Here is a 21,487-nt window from a genome sequence, read left to right on the forward strand (position 1 = left end):
TTCTGCACAGCAAAAGAAACTATCAACAGAGTAAACAGACACCCTACAGAATAGGAGAAAATATTCACAAACTAGGCATGTGACAAAGTTCTAATATCCAGATTCTATAAGGAATTTAAATCAACAAGAAAAAAATGACCCCATTAAAAGTGGGCAAAGGACATGAACAGACACTTCTCAAAAGAAGACATACATGTGGCCATGAAATATATGAAAAAATGTTCAACATCCCTAAACATTAGAGAAATGCAAATAAAAACCACAATGAGATACTATCTCACACCAGCCAGAATGGTTATCATTAAAAAGTCAAAATGGCCAGGCACAATGGCTCATGCCTATAATCTCAGCAATCTGGGAGGCTGAGGTGGACAAATCACTTGAGGCCAGGAGTTTGAGACCAGTCTGGCCAACATGGTGAAACCCCATCTCTACTAAAAAATATAAAACAATTAGCTGGGCGTGGTGGCACACACCTATAATCTCAGCTACTCAGGAGGTTGAGGCACGAGAATCGCTTGAACCCGGGAGGCAGAGGTTGCAGTGAGCCGAAAGTGCCACTGCCCTCTAGCCTGGGCAACAGAATGAGACTCTGTCTCAAAAACAAACAAACAAACAAAAAAAGTCAAAAAATAATAGATGCTGGCCAGGCTGCAGAGAAAGAGAAAAGGGAATGCTTATACACTGTAGGTGGAAATATAAATTAGTTCAACCACTGTGCAAATGAGTTTAGAGATTTCCCAAATAACTTAAAACAGAGCTACCATTTGACACAGCAATCTCATTGCTGGACATATACACAAAGGAAAACAAATCACTCTACCAAAAAGACATACGCACTTGTATGTTCACTGCTACACTATTCACAATAGCAAAGACATGGATCAACCTAAGTGTCCATCCATGGTAGAGTAGATAAAGAAAATGTGGTAAATATATACCATGGAATACTACACAGCCATAAAAAGAACAAAATCATGTCCTTTGCAGCAACACGGATGCAGCTCTTGGTCATTATCCTAAGTGAATTAACACAGGAACAGAAAACCAAAGACTGCATGTTCTCACTTATAAGTGGGAGCTAAACAATGGGTATACATGGGCATAAAGATGGGAACAATCAACACTGGAGATTATTAGAAGGAGGAAGAAGGGAGGGGATAAAAGGCTAAAAAAACTACCTATGGGGGACTATGTTCAGTACCTGAGAGATGGTATAAATCGTACTCCAAACCTCAGCATCACGCAATATACCAATGTAACAAACCTGTACATATACCACCTGAACCTAAAATAAAATAGGGCACCCAATTATTAGAGAATAATCATTCTTTTCAAGCACACATGCAACACTTATCAAAGTTGATCACAAACTTAACCTTAAAAGATGTCTCAGGGAACTTCAAAGAATCAATATCATGCAAAGTTATCTGACAAAAATGCAATTACATTAATAATTTAATTAAAAGAAATTTTTAAAATTAAATAATTTAGATATTTTAAAATTCCAAATGATTCATGCGTCAAAGAAGCAATTGTGATGGGAATGTTTCAATACTTTTAGAACAGAATAAAAATGGAAATACTACATATCAGAATAGAATGCTTCAAGAAAAATTCAGTCTTAAAAGGTCAGAGTAAAAAGAAAAACTGAAAATTAATAGATTAAATGTGTAATTTAAGAAGTTAGATAAAAAAAAAAACTCACCAAAAAATTAAATAAAAGGAGATAATAAAAAAATGGCAGAAATAAAGGAGGTAGAAGACGAACAAATAATAGAGAGGACCAACAAAGAACAACAACAAAATGCAGAGTTCTTTAAAATGACGACAAAAATACTCAAACCTCTGACAAGATTTTTTTTAAAAGAGAGGGAGAAATAAAACAAAGTAAGTAATATCAGAAATAGAAAGGGGGACAAAAACCACATGTAAAACCAGATTTAAGAGCTGGAAGATTATAATGAATAACTTTATTATAATAAATTTGAAAATATAAAGAAAATGGACAAATTCCTAAAAATCTCATTCACTGAAACTAATCAAGAAGAAATAGAAAACGTGAGTAGTCCTATAATCATTAAAGGAATTGAATTTTTTTAAAAATCTTCTAAGAAGGAAAAAGATCAAGATCAGATAATTTTTCAGACAAGTTCTACCAAATCTTCAAGGAACAAATAATTCCTATCATATGCAAAATATTGCAGAATATTAAAAAAAGAGATATTCCATAATCCATTCTACCAAACTAGTATAAGATAAATACTAATTCAGACAAAGACACTACTAAAAGGAAAATTACAGCTCACTATCTATCCTAAATATTGAAAAATCTTAAATATTAGCAAATTGAATTCAACAGTTTATAAAAAAAGATAATATATCATGACCAAGTTGAACTTGTCCCAAAAATGCAATAGTAGTTTAACGTCAGAAAAATCTATTAAATGTTTCTCACCAAAGAAAAATAATATAATCATTTCAATCAATGCAGAAAAAAAAGCTTTTGATAAAATATAACACCAAATTAGTATTTTAGCTAGGAAATGAAGGAAAGTTCCTTATTTCTGATCAAGAATATCTACTTACAGCAAACATCACAGGTTTTTTTTTTTTTTTAATCTAGAAATAATTTTAAATTTACAGGAAAAGAGTGTTAATAAAAACAGAAGGCCAGGCTCAGTAGCTCACACCTGTAATCCCAACACTTTGGGAGGCCAAGGCAGAAGGGATCACTTGAGGTCAGGAGTTCAAGACCAGTCTGGGCAACATAGCAAGCTCTCATCTCTACAAAAGATTTTAAAAATTAGCCAGGCATGGTGGTACACACCTGTAGTCCTAGCTACTTGGGAGGTTGAGGAAGGAGGATCACTTCACTCAAAGAGTTTGAAGCTGCAGTAAGCTATGGCTGTGCCACTACACTCCAGCCTAGGTGACACAGCTAGACTATGTATTTTTTTTATTTAAAATAAAGATAAATTAAAAATAAATAAAAACAGAATACAGAATATATATGTATTCTTTTCCCACATCCACCCACTGTTAACATTTTGCCCAATTTGCTTTATCATTTTGCTTGCTCTCTTACCTCCACATGTGTGTATGTGCATGTGCATGTATGATACACAGTATGAAATCAGTATGTCAAGTTACACTCCCATTTTTATTGCAGCACTATTCACAGTACCCAAGAGATGGAATCAACCTAAGTGTCCATCCACAGACAAATGGATAAAGAATATGTGGTACATACACACAATGGAGTACTATTCAGCCATAAAAAAGAATAAGATTCTGTCATCTGCAACAACATGGATGGAACTGAAGGTCATTAGGTTAAGTAAAATGTCAGACACAAAAAGACAAACATTGTATGTTCTCATTCATACGGAGAAGCTAAAAAAATTGATCTCATAGAAATAGAGAGTAGAATAGTGGTTACTAGAGGCTGAGATGGTTAGAGGGAAACAGCCCAAGATTGGTTAGCAGTTACAAAATTATAGCAAGATAGGAGGAATAAGTCTTAGTTTTCTATAGCACTTTAGGAGAACTATAATTTACAATTTATTGTATGTTTTCAAATAGCTAGAAGAGGGGCTTTTGGATGTTCCCAACACACACAAAAAAAGATAAATGTTTGAAGCAACGGATATGCCAATTACCCTGACTTGATCATTATACATTGTACACACATATCAAAATATCATTGTACCCCATAAATATATACAACTATTGTATCAATTAAAAATTGTAATAAAAGCAAAAAAAAAAATCTTTGTTTGAAGATAAATTGATATACTCTCTGTACTCAGTTGAAAAACAAAAAACAAAAAAGATTGAAGAGGCTACCTGTAGCTAGAAGAGAAAGGAGAGAATTTGCCCCTACTAAGGATCAAAGTACTTATATTCCTATTCCAAGTCAGCCAATTAGATAACAACAAAACACCTAAAAGGCTTATAACTTCTGTTTGGATTTTTATTTTTATTTTTATTTTTATTTTTATTTTATTATTTTTTTTTTTTTGAGACGGAGTCTTGCTCTGTCGCCCGGGCTGGAGTGCAGTGGCCGGATCTCAGCTCACTGCAAGCTCCGCCTCCCGGTTCACGCCATTCTCCTGCCTCAGCCTCCGGAGTAGCTGGGACTACAGGCGCCCGCCACCTCGCCCGGCTAGTTTTTTGTATTTTTAGTAGAGACGGGGTTTCACCGTGTTAGCCAGGATGGTCTCGATCTCCTGACCTCGTGATCCACCCGTCTCGGCCTCCCAAAGTGCTGGGATTACAGGCTTGAGCCACCGCGCCCGGCCCTGTTTGGATTTTTAAAAATCATTAATAAAAGCTAAGTGAAAAAGTATTAAAAATTATTCCAAAACTTAAAAAGTAAAAAGAATTTCCCAGCTAATCTTCTTTAAGTTCAATGTTTTTGCTATTTAAATAAGCAAGTTTATGACTGTGGATCACTAGTGTAATAAACCTTATTTAAGCAAGTGGAACTTCAGCCCAAAAAGTTTATGTAAAATCGTACGATTCTGGCACCACCTGGTGGCAGTATATTCCAAAAGCAGAGGGGGTGTGTATGTGTGTGCATTTTTATTAATAACTAATTCATTCATTTATTACCAACTATTTAACAGGCATTTGCTAGGCGTAGTTCATATAAATCTTTAAATCTCTCTTGGAAGACAGGAAATAAAATAAAGTATAGTATCTAAAACAGGGTCCCTATCTCCAAGGAAAAAAAAATCGACAGTTAAATTATGACTGTCAGAATGTAAGAAAAGAATCTGTTCTTGTTTAGAAGTTTCCTGAAAGTATTTATGCCCCTAGAACTTTCAAGCAAGAAGTCCTTAGGAGTGTATTGATAAACATAGTCTATCAAATCACCAGTTTGATAAGGAAAATAACTTTTTCCTTATCAAACTGCTTATAAAGTAAGCAGTTTTCAAGGAAAATAACTGTAGTGGTTTTAAAATGTCCTCAAATTCCTGACACTTCTTCCTTTAAAAGGTTGGCCAGGTGTAGTGGCTCACGCCTGTAATCCCAGCACTTTGGGAGGCCCAGGTGGGTGGATCACCTGAGGTCACGAGTTCGAGACCAGCTTGGACAACATGGTGAAACCCCATCTCTAGTAAAAATGCAAATATTACCCAGGTGTGGTGATGCGTGCCTGCAATCTCAGCTACTCACTTGAACCTGGGAGGCAGAGGTTGCAACGAGCCAAGATTGTGCCACTGCACTCCAGCCTAGGCAACAGAGCAAGACTCTGTCTCAAAAAAAAAAAAAAAAAAGGCAAATTTCCCTTTCCCTAAATGTAGGTTTGACTTAATAACTCACTTCTAATGACGAAAAGTGGCAGAAGTAGGGGCGTGTAACTTCCAAAGCTAGGTTGCCAAAGATATCACCACTTCCATCTTGCCTTCTTCGAAACCACTCACCTGGGGGAAGTTAGCCATCATGTCATAAGACTCAAGAAGCCTGTGGAGAGCCTACCTGGGGAGGTACTGTGGCCTTCTGCCAACCACCAGCACCCATTTTCTAGTCATGTAAATGGGCCCCCTCAGAAACAGATCCTACAGCCCCGACCAAGCTTCAGATGATGGTCTCGATCTCCTGACCTTGTGATCCACCCGTCTCGGCCTCCCAAAGTGCTGGGATTACAGGCTTGAGCCACCGTGCCCGGCCAATAATTTATGTTTTTAACTAAACTTTTTCCCTTAGCAATCAACATTGCTAAGCTAAGCCACTCACAAAGAAACTAAGAAATAACCAATGTTTATTGTTTTAAGCCACTTAGTTTTTGGAATAATTTGTTATGCAACAGTATTAACTAATCCAATAACCTATCACTTCCTAGAAGACATTTGATCTACAACAGAAAGTAAAAATAGCTCACTCTAGTTTAGTACTATAATTTTTCCATATGTTAATAAAATTTCAAATTGTCCTTCCTAATTTATAAGGAGTGATCCTTTTTTAATTCCCCCAATTGTTTCACAATATTATTTCATAATATTTACTACCTTCTTTTTTCTGAGACAGGGTCTTGCTCTGTCTCCCAGGCTGGAGTGCAGTGGTGCGATCATGGCTCACTCTAGCCTTGAACTCCCTGGCTCAAGGTCAGCCTCCTGAGTAGCTCGTACCATAAGCATGCACCACCACATATGGCTAAATGGTGGTTTTTTTTTTTTGGTAAAGATAGGGTCTTGCCTTGTTGCTCAAAGTGCTGGGATTACAGGCATGATATAATCATATATATATAATATATAATGTTATTTATGTGCATACACATTACATATATGACGTGCGTGTATATATTACATGTATGTGACATGTGTGTATATGTGTGTACATATAATATAAATATATGTATGCAGGTATATATATAACATATGTGTATGTGTTATATATAAAAAACACATATATAAACACACCCAGCAATATTTATCATTTTCTAAGTTAAGTCAATGAAACAGCAACCTAAGTAGATTTTAATCAGTCAGCAAGGATTTTGTTTTTAACCCCTGTGTTTGCAGAGCAACCACACTAAGCACTGTGTGGAGAACCATATCCTTGAAGTACTTATAATTTAAATCAGATTACTGTTCAAGAAATAATTTATGTTTTTTTTTTTTTTTTTTTTTTTTTTTTTGAGGCAGAGTCTCGCTCTGTCTCCCGGACTGGAGTGCAGTGGCCGGATCTCAGCTCACTGCAAGCTCCGCCTCCCGGGTTTACGCCATTCTCCTGCCTCAGCCTCCCGAGTAGCTGGGACTACAGGCGCCCGCCACCTCGCCCGGCTAGTTTTTGTATTTTTTTTTAGTAGAGACGGGGTTTCACCGTGTTAGCCAGGATGGTCTCGATCTCCTGACCTTGTGATCCACCCGTCTCGGCCTCCCAAAGTGCTGGGATTACAGGCTTGAGCCACCGTGCCCGGCCAATAATTTATGTTTTTTAACTAAACTTTTTCCCTGGCTCTGAAGATTATAGGTCAATGGAAAAAGGTATGAAAAATTTTTCCTTTACCTCTGTGAGGGATCCACAAGCCACACCACCATGCAGGGCTTCGTCCAAAGCAGAAAGGGTAGTAGATAAGAATGCTGGTGAGAAATCAGCAGACCTTTGTGCTTTTATTCCATAAGCCTGAACAAGAAAATGATTTTTTTTTCAACCTTTATATATACTCAAAAACATAAACCAACTCTAATTTTCTAAATTTTAGCAACTTTAACCCTAACCCATCCTTTTCACTTCTATTATTTATTTGTTCAACAAATATTTACTCTGTGCCAGGGTCTGTGCTAGATTATGGGGATATGACAAAACAGAGAGAGACGTTGCCCTCACAGTCTTATGAAGTCAACCACAGACTATGAAATTAGGACTAGAAACCAGGCAATTACAACACAATTAATAAGAGATAATGTAATAGGGACAGTATAACTGATACAGATTTTGGAAACTTAATGGAATTGCTGGATGCCTGCGCTAGTATCTGAAAGAGCTGTTAGGTGAGCAAGGGAAATGTGACTATTCCTGCCAAAGAAGGCAGAATGTACAAAGAAAGGTCAAGAAGCAAGAGAGGAAACAGGGACTAACACAAACTGTAAAATATACAGTTCATTTAGAATGGCTAAAAGATGGAGTGTGGGTGCAGTACAGCAAGCAATGAGGCTAGAGAAGTAAGCAGGGGTCTAACCATGAACAGCTCTGTTGAAGATGCAAAAAGAAGTGACATGATCAAGTCATCATTTCACACTCGGGTTCATTTGTGAAGAACAGTGTGAAGGAAGCTGTGGAAGGCTGAGAAATGACCCGCCACCCCAACCCCTGGATATCCAAATCAAACCTCCAGAACCTTATTTGCAAAATGGGTGTTTGCAGATTTGATTAAGTTAAAGACCTTGAGATGAAGGGATAATCATGGATTATCCAGATGGACCCTAAATACCCTCACTCATAAGAGAGGCAGAGGGAATTCAATACACACAGGACAAGGTTATATGAAGATGGAATAGAGAGAGAAGCAGCCACAAGCCAAGGAATGCTAATGGCCACCAAAAGCTGAAAGAGGCAAGGAACTGATAATCCCCTAGAACCTCTGGAGAGAACGCAGCTTTGCCTACACCTTAATTTTGAACCTCTGAACTCCAAAACTGTAAGAGGATAAATTTCTGTTGTCCGAAGCCACCCAGGGTATGATTTGTATTAGAACTGCCACAGGAAACTAATACAACAAATTATAATTTCAAAGACATACTCAGATTAGTTTGTGAAGAACAGCTTGAAACTGGGAGATGTGTCAGGAAGATATTACAATCATTGCAAAGAAAAATAATGGTAGCTAGAAGAAGGTAATAGTAGTGGGGATAAAAACTTTTGGTACTAGCAACTTTATTGAAAGCCAAGTACACAGTACGACAGTACCGCTTATCCACGGTCTCACTTCCCGTGTTTCAGTTACCCATGGTCAACATTGATCTGAAAATATTAAATGGATAATTCCAGAAATAATTCATAAGTTTTAAATTGCACACAGCTCTGAGTAGCATGCTGAAATCTCACATGATCCCGCCTGGATGTGAATCATCCCTTTGCCAAGTGTATACGCACTGTAGACACTCCCTGCCTGTTAGTCAGTAGCCATCTCAGTGATCAGATCCAAAAAACGTAGTATACATATAGTTTGGTACTATCCAAATGTTCAAACATCCACTGAGGGTCTTGAAACATATTCCCTGCGAACAACGGGAGAAACACTACTTATCTGAAGTTTTTCCAATATTATAAAATTCTGAAATTCTCCTTTTTTTCTGTTCAAGACAGAGTCTCACTCTGTCACCCGGGCTGGAGTACAGTGATGCGATCTCAGCTCACTACAACCCCACTTTCTGGGTTCAAGCAATTCTCCTGCCTCAGCCTCCCAAGTAGCTGGGATTACAGGTGCCTGCCACCACACCCAGATAATTTTTTTTATTTTTAGCAGAGACTGGGTTTTGCCATGTTGACCAGGCTGGCCTCGAACTCCCACCCTCAAGTGGCCTGCCCACCTCGGCTTCCCAAAGTGCTGGAATTACAGGTGTGAGCCACTGTACCTGGCCCAAAATTCTCCTTTATTATCCTTGGTGTTTGTCCACAAGAAATTATACAAAGAATTCTGGTGATTTTATGTGTTGGTTTTGATCATACGGATGTATTTAGGGCTACAAAAGTTAATACTCTACAAGGAAAATTGTTTTTTAAATTACTTTTATTAATATTCCGAGATATTAAAATTTTACCTGATTTTTAAAAGATGTTCATTTTCTAATGTTCCTTTTATTCTTTTTTTTTTTTTTTTTTTTTTTTTTTTTTTTGAGACGGAGTCTCGCGCTGTCACCCAGGCTGGAGTGCTGTGGCCGGATCTCAGCTCACTGCAAGCTCCGCCTCCCGGGTTCACGCCATTCTCCTGCCTCAGCCTCCCGAGTAGCTGGGACTACAGGCGCCGCCACCTCGCCCGGCTAGTTTTTTGTAGTTTTTAGTAGAGACGGGGTTTCACCGTGTTAGTCAGGATGGTCTCGATCTCCTGACCTCGTGATCCGCCTGTCTCGGCCTCCCAAAGTGCTAGGATTACAGGCTTGAGCCACCGTTATTCTTTTAAAGGCTTTTGACAACCTACGTTTGTTAATGGTCTGCTTTACATTTCAATTTAGCTTTGCCTGCTCCAGGGCACTGTCCAGTCGCTATGCTAGGATATCGAGCAAATAACATCAGCTCCTCTTAGATACTGCTGTGATTCAGGAATCATGAACAGTAAGGAAAAGGCAAGGATAGGCAGATAAATAGCATTTGTTGCACATCTACTATGTGCTGTATTAAGTACTATACGTACATTATTTCATTTACACACAGGTATAATTATCTCTATTTCACAAAGGGTAAAAAAACTGAGACTAAGAGATTTGCCAGATATTACCACAAGGGGACAAACAAGAACCATTGCTGCTTTTTTCCTAATTAAAGAACGTAACTTACCTAAAGCAAATTTGGAAAGAAGAAAAAAGTTAAAGAAAACAGAAGTCAGTAAAAAATTCCACAATCCTAAGATAACCATTATTAACAATATATGCCAAATACCTTTATAACGTTCATTTTTATAAAATTGGCATGTATACTATATACAATTTCATAGCCTGCTTTTTTCACTAAGCATTTATATCCTGGGCATTTCTCCTGTTATTACAAATTCTTGGCTGGTCATGGTCACTCATGCCTGTAATCCCAGCACTTTGGGAGGCTAAGGCAGGAGGATCACTTGAAGCCAGGATTTCAAGATCAGCCTGGGCATCATAGCAAGACCCTATCTCTATAAAAATAAATAAATAAATAAAAATTTTTCAAAGATTTTAGTGCCCACATAATATTCCCTAATATAAATGTAATATAATTTATCTCCTTCCTTATTATTATTATTTTTCCAATGTTTTGATATAAAAAATATTTCAGTAGGCATCCTTACGTACACATTTTTGTCTATAATCTATCATCAGGCAACGTGGATGCATGCGAGGATACTTTCTCAAACATGCAAAGGCAGCCCAATCTGTCCAAATTAAAGCACTTCATTTGCAATTTTAAGTATAATTTCTAGAATAATAGATTTGGTAAGTCAAAAAAATAATAATTGGCTGGGTGCGGTGGCTCACACCTGTAATCCCAGCACTTTGGGAGGCCAAGGTGGGTGGATCGCCTGAGGTCCGGAGTTTGAGACCAGCCTGACCAACATGGAGAAACCCCATTTCTACTAAAAATACAAAAGAAAAAATTAGCTGGGCGTGGTAGCACATGCCTGTAATCCCAGCTACTCAGGAGGCTGAGGCAGGAGAATCCCTTGAACCTGGGAGGCGGAGGTTGCGGTGAGCCAAGATTGTGCCATTGCACTCCAACCTGGGCAACAAGAGCAAAACTTCGTCTCAAAAAAAAGAATAAAATGAACTAACAGAACAAAACTTCAGAGAAGTAGTATGTATATAAATGAGATAAAGACGAGTTTTGTGATATGACACTACCAGTTTTTCTTCTACTTTGGTGGCTGCTTCTTCTCAGACTCATTATCGTCTAATCTGACCTGTAACTGTTGGCATCACTCAGGTTTCAGGCTTAAGTACACTTATCATCTTACTGTATGCACTTAATAGGCAATCACTCATCCATTCTGATAGCTTCAACTATCATATTTACACCAATGACTCCCACGTGCATGCCTCGCCTTCAAGGTCCAGGTCCATATATTTAACTGCCTACTTCCCATCTTCACGCAATGTTTTATAAGCATCTTAAATCAGACAAGTACTGGCCAGTGCGGTGGTTCACGCCTGTAATCGCGGCACTTTGGGAGGCTGAGGCAGGTGGATCACCTGAGGTCACGAGTTCGAGACCAGCCTGGCCACCATGCTGAAACTTTGTCTCTACTAAAAATATAAAAAATTAACCAGGCATGGTGTTGGGTGCCTGTAATCCCAGCTACTGAGGAGGCTAAGGCAGGAGAATCGCTTGAACCTGGGAGCCTGAGTCGAGATCTTGCCATTGCACTCCAGCCTGGGCGACAAGAGCAAAACTCCATCTCAAAAAAAAAAAAAAGTTACACAAGTACTAAATTGAATGTATGATCTGCCTCCCTCAAACCTGCTCCTCTTCCAGTATTCCTGATCTCAGGAAATGGTACCACTCAGTTTCTCAAAGCAAAAGTCAAGGAATCATCTCTGACACTTTTCTGTACGTCACTACCACCTCAGCCAAACAATTACCAAATCTCATTAATATTCTCTCCTAGGCTGAGCACAGTGGCTCATGTCTGTAATCCCAGCATATTGGAAGGCTGAGGCAGGTGGATTGCTTGAGGCCAGAAGTTCAAGACCCACCTAGCCAACAGCAAAACCCCATCTCTACTAAAAATACAAAAATTAGCCATGTGTGATGGTGCATGTCTGTAGTCCCAGCTACTGAGGAGGCTTAGGCACAAGAATTGCCAGAACCAGAAGGCAGAGGTTGGAGTGAGCCAAGATTGCACCACTGCACTCCAGCCTGGACAACAGAGTGAGACTCTGTCTCAAAAAAAAAAAAAAAAAAATTATCCCTCCTAAATATCTCTGATATTAATCAACACTATAACCTCTGCATTAATAATACAAGTCACTATCACTTTTGGTCTGGAATACAGTAATAGGTACCTAACTAATCTTCATGAATATTTTCTTCCTCCTTTTCAATCACTTGTCCACATCCAAGACTGATCTTTTTAAGACATATATTACAGTATACCCTTCTTATGAGTTTCCATTGCTCTCAGAATAAAGTCCAAAATCCTTAACTTGGCATGCAAAGCCCTAATAATCTGACTCCTGCTTACTTCTCTGGCCTCATCTCCTACCACTCTCTTCTTTGCTGTTATGTCCCACTCGTGCAAGCCCCATTCTCCTTCTCTTCCCAGGGCCTTTGCATCTGTTATACCCAGTGTACAATAACTCTTCCCTGCCCATCTCCCTTCCCAACTCCTTTGCCTATCTCTCACCTATTTATCTTCCACATTTTAGCTAAAGTATTGCTTCCTTGGAAGGGCCCTCCTGACCCCCAAACTAAGTAGTGTCCCTTATTATAAAGTTTCAAAGCCCCTATGCCTTTCCTTCATAGGATTTAGCACTATTATAATTAACTAATTATTTCTGAATTAATATTTTAATGTCTGGCTTCCCCCACTAGACTGCAAACTACAAGAGGGCTGGAACTGTATAAACTTATTCACCATGACATCCCCAGTGCCTGACAAAGTACCTAATACATACTTGACATTTAGTAAATACAGGTCAAAAGAATAAATGATTGAATAAATGAGCAAAAATATTTCCTGAAGAAATGAACTAAAACTAAGCCAATGGACGAACAACAGGCAAGCAGAGAGCCAAATTATGAATGAACTCCCATTCACAATTGCTACAAAGAAAATAAAATACCTAGCAATACAGCTAACAAGGGACGTGAAGGACCTCTTCAAGGAGAACTACAAACCACTGCTCCAAGAAATCAGAGAGGACACAAACTAACAGAAAAACATTCCATGCTCATGGATCTCATGGATAGGAAGAATCAATATCATGAAAATGGCCATATTGCCCAAAGTAATTTATAGATTCAATGCTATTCCCATTAAACTACTATTGACATTCTTTGCAGAATTTTTAAAAACTATTTTAAAATTCACATGAAACCAAAAAGGAGCCTGTATAGCCAAGACAATCCGAAGCAAAAAGAATGAAGTTGCAGGCATCACGCTACCCAACTTCAAACTATACTACAAGGCTCTAGTAATCAAAACAGCTTGGTACTGATACAAAAACAGACACATAGACCAATGCAACAGAATAAAGAACTCAGAAATAAGACCGCACACCTACAACCATCTGATCTTCAACAAACCTGACAAAAACAAGCAATGGGGAAAGGATTCCCTATTTAACAAATGATGCTGGGAGAACCAGTTAGCCATATGCAGGAAACTGAAACTGGACCCCTTCCTTACACTTTACACAAAAATTGACTCAAGATGGATTAAAGACTTAAATGTAAAACCCAAAACTACAGAAAGAACCCAAAACCTAGAAGAAAATCTAGGCAATACCATTCAGAACATAGACACAAGCAAAGATTTCATGATGAAAATGCCAAAAGCAATTGGAACAAAAGCAAAATTGACAAATGGGATCTAACTAAACTAAAGAACTTCTGCATAGCAAAAGAAACTACCATGGTAGAAAATGGGAGAAAATTTTTTCAATCTATCCATCCTACAAAGATCTAATATCCAGACTCTACAAGGAACTTAAACAAATTTACAAGAAAAAACAAAAAACCCATTAAAAAGTGCACTAAGGACATGAACAGATACTTCTCAAAAGAAGACATTCATGCGGCCAACAAACATATAAAAAAAAGCTCAACATCACTGATCATTAGAGAAATGCACAACAAAACCACAATGAGATACCATCTCACACCAATCAGAATGGCAATTACTACAAAGTCAAGAAACAACAAATGCTGGCGAGCTTGCAGAGAAATAGGAATGCTTTTACACTATTGGTGGGAGTGTAAATTAAGTCAACCATCGTGGAAGACAGTGTGGCAATTCCTCAAAGACCTAGAGGCAGAAATACCATTTGACCCAGCAATGCCATTACTGGGTATATACCCAAAGGAATATAAATCATTCTATTATAAATATACATGCACACATATGTTCATTGCAGCACTATTCACAATAGCAAAGACATGAAATCAACCCAAATGCCCATCAATGATAGACTGAATAAAGAAAATGTGATACACATACACAAAGGAATACTATGCAGCCATAAAAAGGAATGAGATTATGTCCTTTGCAGGGACATGGATGGAGCTGGAAGTCATCATCCTCAGCAAACTAATGCAGGAAAAGAAAACCAAACACTGTGTGTTCTCACTTATAAGCGGGAGTTGAACAATGAGAACACACGGACACATGGAAGGGAACAACACACACTGGGGCCTGTTGGAGGTTGTTGGGGAGAGGGAGAGCTTCAGGAAGAATAGCTAATGGATGCTGAACTTAATACCTAGGTGATAGGATGATTTGTACAGCAAACCACCATGGCACACGTTTACCTATGTAACAAACCTGCACATCCTGCACATGTACCCCAGAACTTACAATAAAAGTTGGAAAAAAAAAAAAAAAACTAAGTCAATGTTTAAGGCAGTGCTGAAATATAAGGAATGGTACAAGAATGAATGTAAACCATAGGAGAAAGATGGCTTCTTGAACTGTATTTGGAATTGTATTAAGATGGCAGCTGAAGGTAGTGATGGAAGTAGAAATTAAAGTTGAATTTTGGGACCATGCTCTCTTGTTTAATTATTAACTGGAAATATGCCACGGATATTGACCAATTAGAATGACAGATGACAAATTAAAGGTTTTCTGGTGCTTTACAACCTTCAAAATAGTAACAAGTTAACTTGAATCTAGTCACAGAATCATTGCACAGTATTTTAACTTCTGTTTTCTCCCATAAAACAAAGAAAGCTGTTCAAAGCAATGAAATCAATGATAAAGCTAAGACTAACATCAATTTCTCACTCCAATTCTGATTCTCCTTCTGACTACCCTGCCTTTAAAATATTTTCCTCAGATCACAAGCTAAATCTGAACAAAAGAAAATATCTGTTGTTCAGCCGGGCATGGTGGCTGATGCCTGTAATCCCAGCACTTGGGGAGGCTAAGGCAGGAGGATCACTTGAGCTCATAAGTTCAAGAACAATCTAGGCTATGTGGCAAAACCACATCTCTACAAAAAACACAAAACTTAGTCGGGCGTGATGGTGTGCACCTGTATTCCCAGCCACTCAGGAGGCTGAGGTGGGAGGATGGCTTGAGCCCAGGAGGTGGAGGTTGCAATGAGCCAAGATCACACCACTAGACTCCAGCCAGAGCAATAGAGCCAGACCTCATCTCAAAAATAAAAAAAAAAGGAAAAACAAAAGAAAGAAAGAAAGAAAAAAAGAAAATATCTGTTGTTCAAATATCTGTTCATTGTTTTTAGAAGTTTCAAATGACACTAACATTCCTTCCTTCTCCCCTTCTTCAGAGAATTGTACTTCATTGTTCAGTGTTCAGTAAATTTCAATATAAGGTAGTGAGGTAAGTAACTTACAGTCCACATAAATAAATACATTTGCAAAGCACTGAACAGAATTTTAGGAAACTCTTACTGTGGGAAAACAAGATATTTCTATCATGTTTCAAATCTACGATTTGAAAAGCTAAGCTACAGTCATGACACAAAAAGTCTGAAAAAATGTACAATTTGATGAGGGCTTTTGTAAAGGACTTCAAATTTTCTTAAGAGTAAAGGATAAATTTTTAATTACCTGTTATTCAATCAATAAGCAAGTATAAGTACAATTATGTGTACTTTATGATCTAGAGCAAGTGATGATGGTAAAGGTCAGTATATCAAAGAAAGCGGCATTCTAAAATTAAGATTATAATTTAACTACGAGGCCCTCAAATACTACCTAATCAATCAGAGAAAGATGACCTTTGGAACTACCGCTACTGGCTACAGAAAAAAAGTAAAAACTTTCTGTTGCTCCCTAATTCCCTTATTCGGAAATTGTTTCCCATGAGTTTATAAACTACATAAATTTTTCACATATAGGCCAGGCACAATGGCTCACGCCTGTAATTCCAGCACTTTGGGAGGCCAAGGTGAGCAGATACTTGAGGTCAGAAGTTTGAGACCAGCCTGGCCAACAAGGTGAAAACCCATCTCTACTAAAAATACAAAAATTAGCTGGCATGGTAGTACCGTGCCTGTAATCCCAGCTACTCAGAAGGCTGAGGCAGGAGAATCGCTTGAACCCAGAAAGCAAAGGCTGGAGAGAGCCAAGATTGTGCAACTGCACTCCAGCCTGGGCAACAGAGTGTCTCAAAAAAGAAAAAAATATTTGCTTCACATGTGTTTTCCTTAGAGAACTAACTTCTATGGTAGAAAACTCAATATTTTTGAGGTGGTCATCTCTATTTCTACACGTGCCTCATCCCTAAAAAAGCATGTTTAATGAGATGAGGAATCACTCATAATCAAATCATAATAAAATATAAATATACCGTTTGCATCTTTGGGGCACAGGCCCTGCTGACCATACATAGAAGTTCATGGACACCTCGATAACTCAGACCAGTCATCTTCATAAGCTCCAGTGGGGAAAGACATAAAAAGTTCTAAAGAAACATAAAGAGAGTATTTTAAACATATATATGTAACAAAGATATTAGAGTTAAAAGGAAACCTTCAATTGATACTGTTTATGTAGACAAAAGTATAATTTATTACAGATCAAAGATTTATACATTCATTATAGTAAGATAAAACCTTAAATCTAGCCAGGCACAGTGGTGTGTGCCTGTAATCCCAGCTACCTGGGAGTTGAGGCTGGAGGATTGCTTAAGTCCAGGAGTTCAAGACCAGCTGGGGCAACATGAGAACCTAGTCTTTTTTTTTTTTTTTTTTAATTTTTTTTTTTTGAGATGGAGTCTTGCTATGTCGCCCAGACTGGAGTGCAGTGGCGCCATCTCGGCTCACTACAAGCTCCGCCTCCCGGGTTCACGCCATTCTCCTGCCTCAGCCTCCCCAGTAGCTGGGACTACAGGCGCCCGCCACCACGCCCGGCTAATTTTTTGTATTTTTTTTTTCAGTAGAGACGGGGTTTCACTGTGTTAGCCAGGATGGTCTCGATCTCCTGACCTCCTGATCCGCCCGCCTCGGCCTCCCAAAGTGCTGGGATTACAGGCGTGAACCACCGTGCCCGGCCGAGAACCTAGTCTTAAAAACAAAGAACAAAAACAATCAACCAAAACCTTTAAATCTTATTTACCCTGCTAAGGAGGATTTGCTTCACTACCTTGCTTAAAAATGCAAGATCTGCTCTATATATTTCGCATGCTCCATCAATAAGAAAATGGTCTATTAATTTATTTTGCTTTTAAGAGAAATTATACATTTTGAATAGTATCTCCTCATTTGAGTCCTATTTCTCATGTAACTACAAATAAATAGCAAAGCTGTTACTTCACCTTATGCCATGACCACTCTCCCCTCAAAATGCAAAAATACTAAATTTGGGTAAATGAAATCGCAATTGGAAATGCACCCAAGGAAGCTTGATATTTACAATTAGCCTATGGAAAAGCACCATCATTTATCTTTTTTATTTTGTAAGCCTACATTTTCATATTTCAAGTTTAAGAAGTATTAAGGTATAAAGTTAACTTGTGCATAAAACTTCTCATTAAAAATTTTTTTAAAAATTTACCTGACAGGTAAGGATCTGATGTCTACTCAGACGGTCACACAGCTCTTGTGATAAACCCACTCGTTTTAGTTTCTTGCTACCCATGCCTCCAGATCCAGCAAAGAAAAGAAGAACCATGAAAAAAAATAGAATATAACATAAGTAATAGTGAATAGGCTATCCAAAACAAAATTAAAAATTCCTTAGGTTTCTCCATATGCAAAATGAAACATACTGTGTTAAAAATATTACTGATAAAGAAATGCTATAGAAACTTTTTAAATGTTTCAAATATGAGAGACAATTGTTCATCAAACAGGCACACAGAAAAACAAGGCAACCTCAAATATAATTTCACACAATTATCTGATATTTACTACATGAATACAGTACCACTTCACATTTGTAGAGCATCTTAAAATGTTCAATGCATGTATAAATTTTTTTTGGATATGGCTAATGTTTGTGTTTTTTGTAGAGACAAGGTTGCCACCATGCCCGCCCAATTTTTGTATTTTTTGTAGAGACAGGGTTTTGCCATGTTGTCCAAGCTAGTCTCAAACTCCTGGGCTCAAGTGATCCTCCCATGCTGACCTCCTAAAGTGCTGAGATTACAGGCATAAGCGAACAGGCCTGGTTCAAAATGTTCTTTATTAACACTTGCTGCTTATATTCTCACATGCAGTTAAATTTCACTATTGTACCTTGCTAGGGGTAAATGAGGCTTATGAAAGATTTATCTTCAGAGAATTAAAAAAGAATTACTGTGAGTCTCTTAATGCATACAAAGGAGAAGCTGTATATCTCATTGAGATGGTAGATATACATTTTTCAGTTCTTTCCAGAGGAAAGGAATAAACCCAAGGAATAAAGCAATATAGTTATCAGAAAAGAAGTAACATTTTGGAATGAAAATATATGTATACTGAGAATGTACATGTACTGAGAATGTACATGTTTGTTTATTTCCAATACCATGGCCCAAATTTCTATTTAACACCTAAATTATCTAAATCAGATTGAATCAATCTCTCTCTCTCTCTCACACACACACACACACACACACACACAAAATACATACATACACATTTCTCACAAACACAAAATACATCCTCCTCATTTCTCTCTATGGGAATTTGTTAGCATTGACTTGTTTCCCCCAGTAGAAAACCAAGTGATACCTGCTATAACATTGCCTAGTGTCTTTTCAGATCAGGTAGTTTCAGGTAATCACACCATTTAGACTGATCAATTCAATTTAAAAAAAGGAAAGAAAGAAAAGAACTATGGGCCACACAAGGCGGCTCACGCCTATAATCCCAGCACTTTGGGAGGACAAGACAGGCAAACTGATTGAGCCCAGGAGTTTGAGACCAGCCTGGGCAACATAGAGAGAACCTGTCTCTACAAAAAATACAAAAATTAGCTGGGCGTTGTGCCGCACACCTGTAGTAGTCCTAGCTACTCAGGAGACTGAGATGAGAGGACCATCTGAGCCCAGGAGGTCGAGGCTGCTTTGATCACGCCACTGCACTCTAGCATGGGGAACAGACTGAGACCCTATCAAATACAAAAAACAAACAAACAAACAAAAAACTATAAATTCTAAACTACAGGGACTTTAACAACAACCAATTCTGCTATCTCTGCCTTAATAGGGCCACTCCCATCACTTGCCTGGACTATTGCATATTGTTTCTGGCCACTCCATTCATTTGTTCCTTAATTGGCTCCTTCCACAGGCATTTAAATACACACCCTGCTGAGCTCTGGGGTACAAGAATCATTTAAGCATATCACCTCCCCTTTGAATACTCATAGTTAAGAGATGAAAAGAGAGGTACAACCAAATAACTACAGTCATGCAGTATCGCAATTGCTATTTAAAAGTGCTATGGGAGCAGACAGGAAGAAGCCCGAAATTCGCCTGCAAAAGTCCTATGAGTGTCACAATCCTGCCCTGAGTAGCTTCCTAAAAAGTCACACTATCCTTTAACACTTCCCATGGGATTGGTAGACCACCGGATATATTCCTAACTTCTTAGGATCGCATAGAAAAACATCAAAAATTGGTCCCTCACTTCCTTCTCACTCATACATCACATTGCAAGGTTCAGTTCCTGTCCTTCCCGGCAGTTACTTCACCTCTCAGTGTCTTAATTTCCTTAAAACCGTTGTTTTACACTCATATGAATTTACCACTGCATATGACTGTAGTGGAGGTTAAAGCACTCCTGGCACATAGTACTTAAGGTCAGCAATCATCATAATGACTCTCACATGATCTGCCCTCCAGGCATATGGTATGTGTATTGGCAGGTCACGCAATTGTCATCCTGTCTCCCTGACTTCCCTCCACAAAACCTTCCCCAGGGTCAAGTCCTTTCCTCTCCAATGTTCTCATCAACTTCGTACACACCTATTCGATAATCTTATCAAAGTATTATAATGGCTTGCAAGTTTGTTTCCTCCACCGGAGCACGTAAATTCCTGCGGTGTATGTGTGCGCGAACGCACGTATGCGTATTGCACTTGAGGGGAGATGGTCAACCCTGGAGAATGAACCCTGTCCTCCTCATCACCAAGAAAAGAAAATTCTTCATGTTAGATGTTCAACGACAACTGTTGAGGAACAATATTAGCTAATATTTATTAAGCCCTTATTATGTGCCACACTGTTCCAAAGGCTTCGGATATTTTATCTTACTTTACAGAAAAGGATACTGAGACACCGAGTTGAGAAACTTGGGCAAAGTTAAACAGCTGACAATTGGTGTGAAGCTCGCATTCGAATCCAGGGACCGGACTCCAGATTCCACGGTCTCCAACACCACCTGAAGTGGGACAGTCCCTCAACTTCCCCTAATGACAGGCTATCTGAAGCGGGAAGGGGCTGGGGAGGAAGACGGGCATCAACAGGCGGAAACATCACCCGGAATCCCCTAAAAAGAGCTTTTTCCAACAATGAGCAGCTTCCAAGCATTACCCACCAAAAGAAGGCCCGAAGCCGCCCCCACCCCCGGAATTCACTGCGGGGTTCTTAGTGAAGATCCCGACAGTCTTAAGGGGGCATGACCAGCACCCAAGAGAAAAATCTCCGCTCCCCCAATATCGACACCCACGGGCCTAGGGAAGGAGCAGGAAATAATGAGCGAACCCCACTTCCCCACAACGGCACCCCACATGAAACTTTCCAGTACCGGGTCTGCAGCATCCAACTTTCAAGTTTCCCCACCCTTTACAGTTTCCCCGCGGAAAGCGCTGCAAAGCAGCAACCGAAGTACTGATTGGGTCGTCATCCTGGCTATTGTATCCAATCAGAGGCCGGCAGAAGCCCAGGTTGGGTCCGCGGCTTGCTGGGAATTGTAGTTAATACTGTGATCAGCCTAACAGATCGAATTTGAAGCAGTTCCTCAAAACAGTGATTATCAAAATCTGTTGGCGGACCATCACCAAAGAGAATGTGAGACAAGGGAACACCCTGTTTGGAAATTTTTCTTTTTTTTTTCTTTTCCAGACGGGGTCTGTCTCTGTCTCCCAGGCTGGAGTGCAGTGGCGTGATCTCCGCTCACTGCAAGCTCCGCCTCCTGGGTTCGCGCCATTCTCCTGCCTCAACCTCCCGAGTAGC

At 38.9% G+C, this 21,487-nt stretch overlaps 1 protein-coding gene across 4 annotated transcripts in view; it reads right to left on the reverse strand.

Moving 5' to 3' along the window:
- Positions 1-21,135, reverse strand: part of RAD51B (RAD51 paralog B) — a 678,049-nt gene extending 656,914 nt beyond the window's left edge. For all 4 annotated transcript variants that reach the window (XR_004431542.1, XM_033187636.1, XM_033187637.1 and 1 more), the window contains exons 1-4: positions 21,060-21,135; positions 17,881-17,966; positions 16,676-16,789; positions 7,018-7,134 (exon numbers count right to left, since the gene is read on the reverse strand). Coding sequence is in view for 3 of the 4 variants with exons in the window: in XM_033187636.1 (XP_033043527.1) it covers positions 7,018-7,134; positions 16,676-16,789; positions 17,881-17,964 (315 nt within the window). In the remaining variant the exon portion in view is untranslated. The remainder of the gene's footprint in view (positions 1-7,017; positions 7,135-16,675; positions 16,790-17,880; positions 17,967-21,059) is intronic.
- Between the last annotated feature and the right edge of the window lie 352 nt (positions 21,136-21,487).

This window comes from Trachypithecus francoisi, unplaced genomic scaffold (genome assembly GCF_009764315.1).
Source record: "Trachypithecus francoisi isolate TF-2019V2 unplaced genomic scaffold, Tfra_2.0 Lachesis_group3, whole genome shotgun sequence".
Lineage (NCBI taxonomy): Eukaryota > Metazoa > Chordata > Mammalia > Primates > Cercopithecidae > Trachypithecus > Trachypithecus francoisi.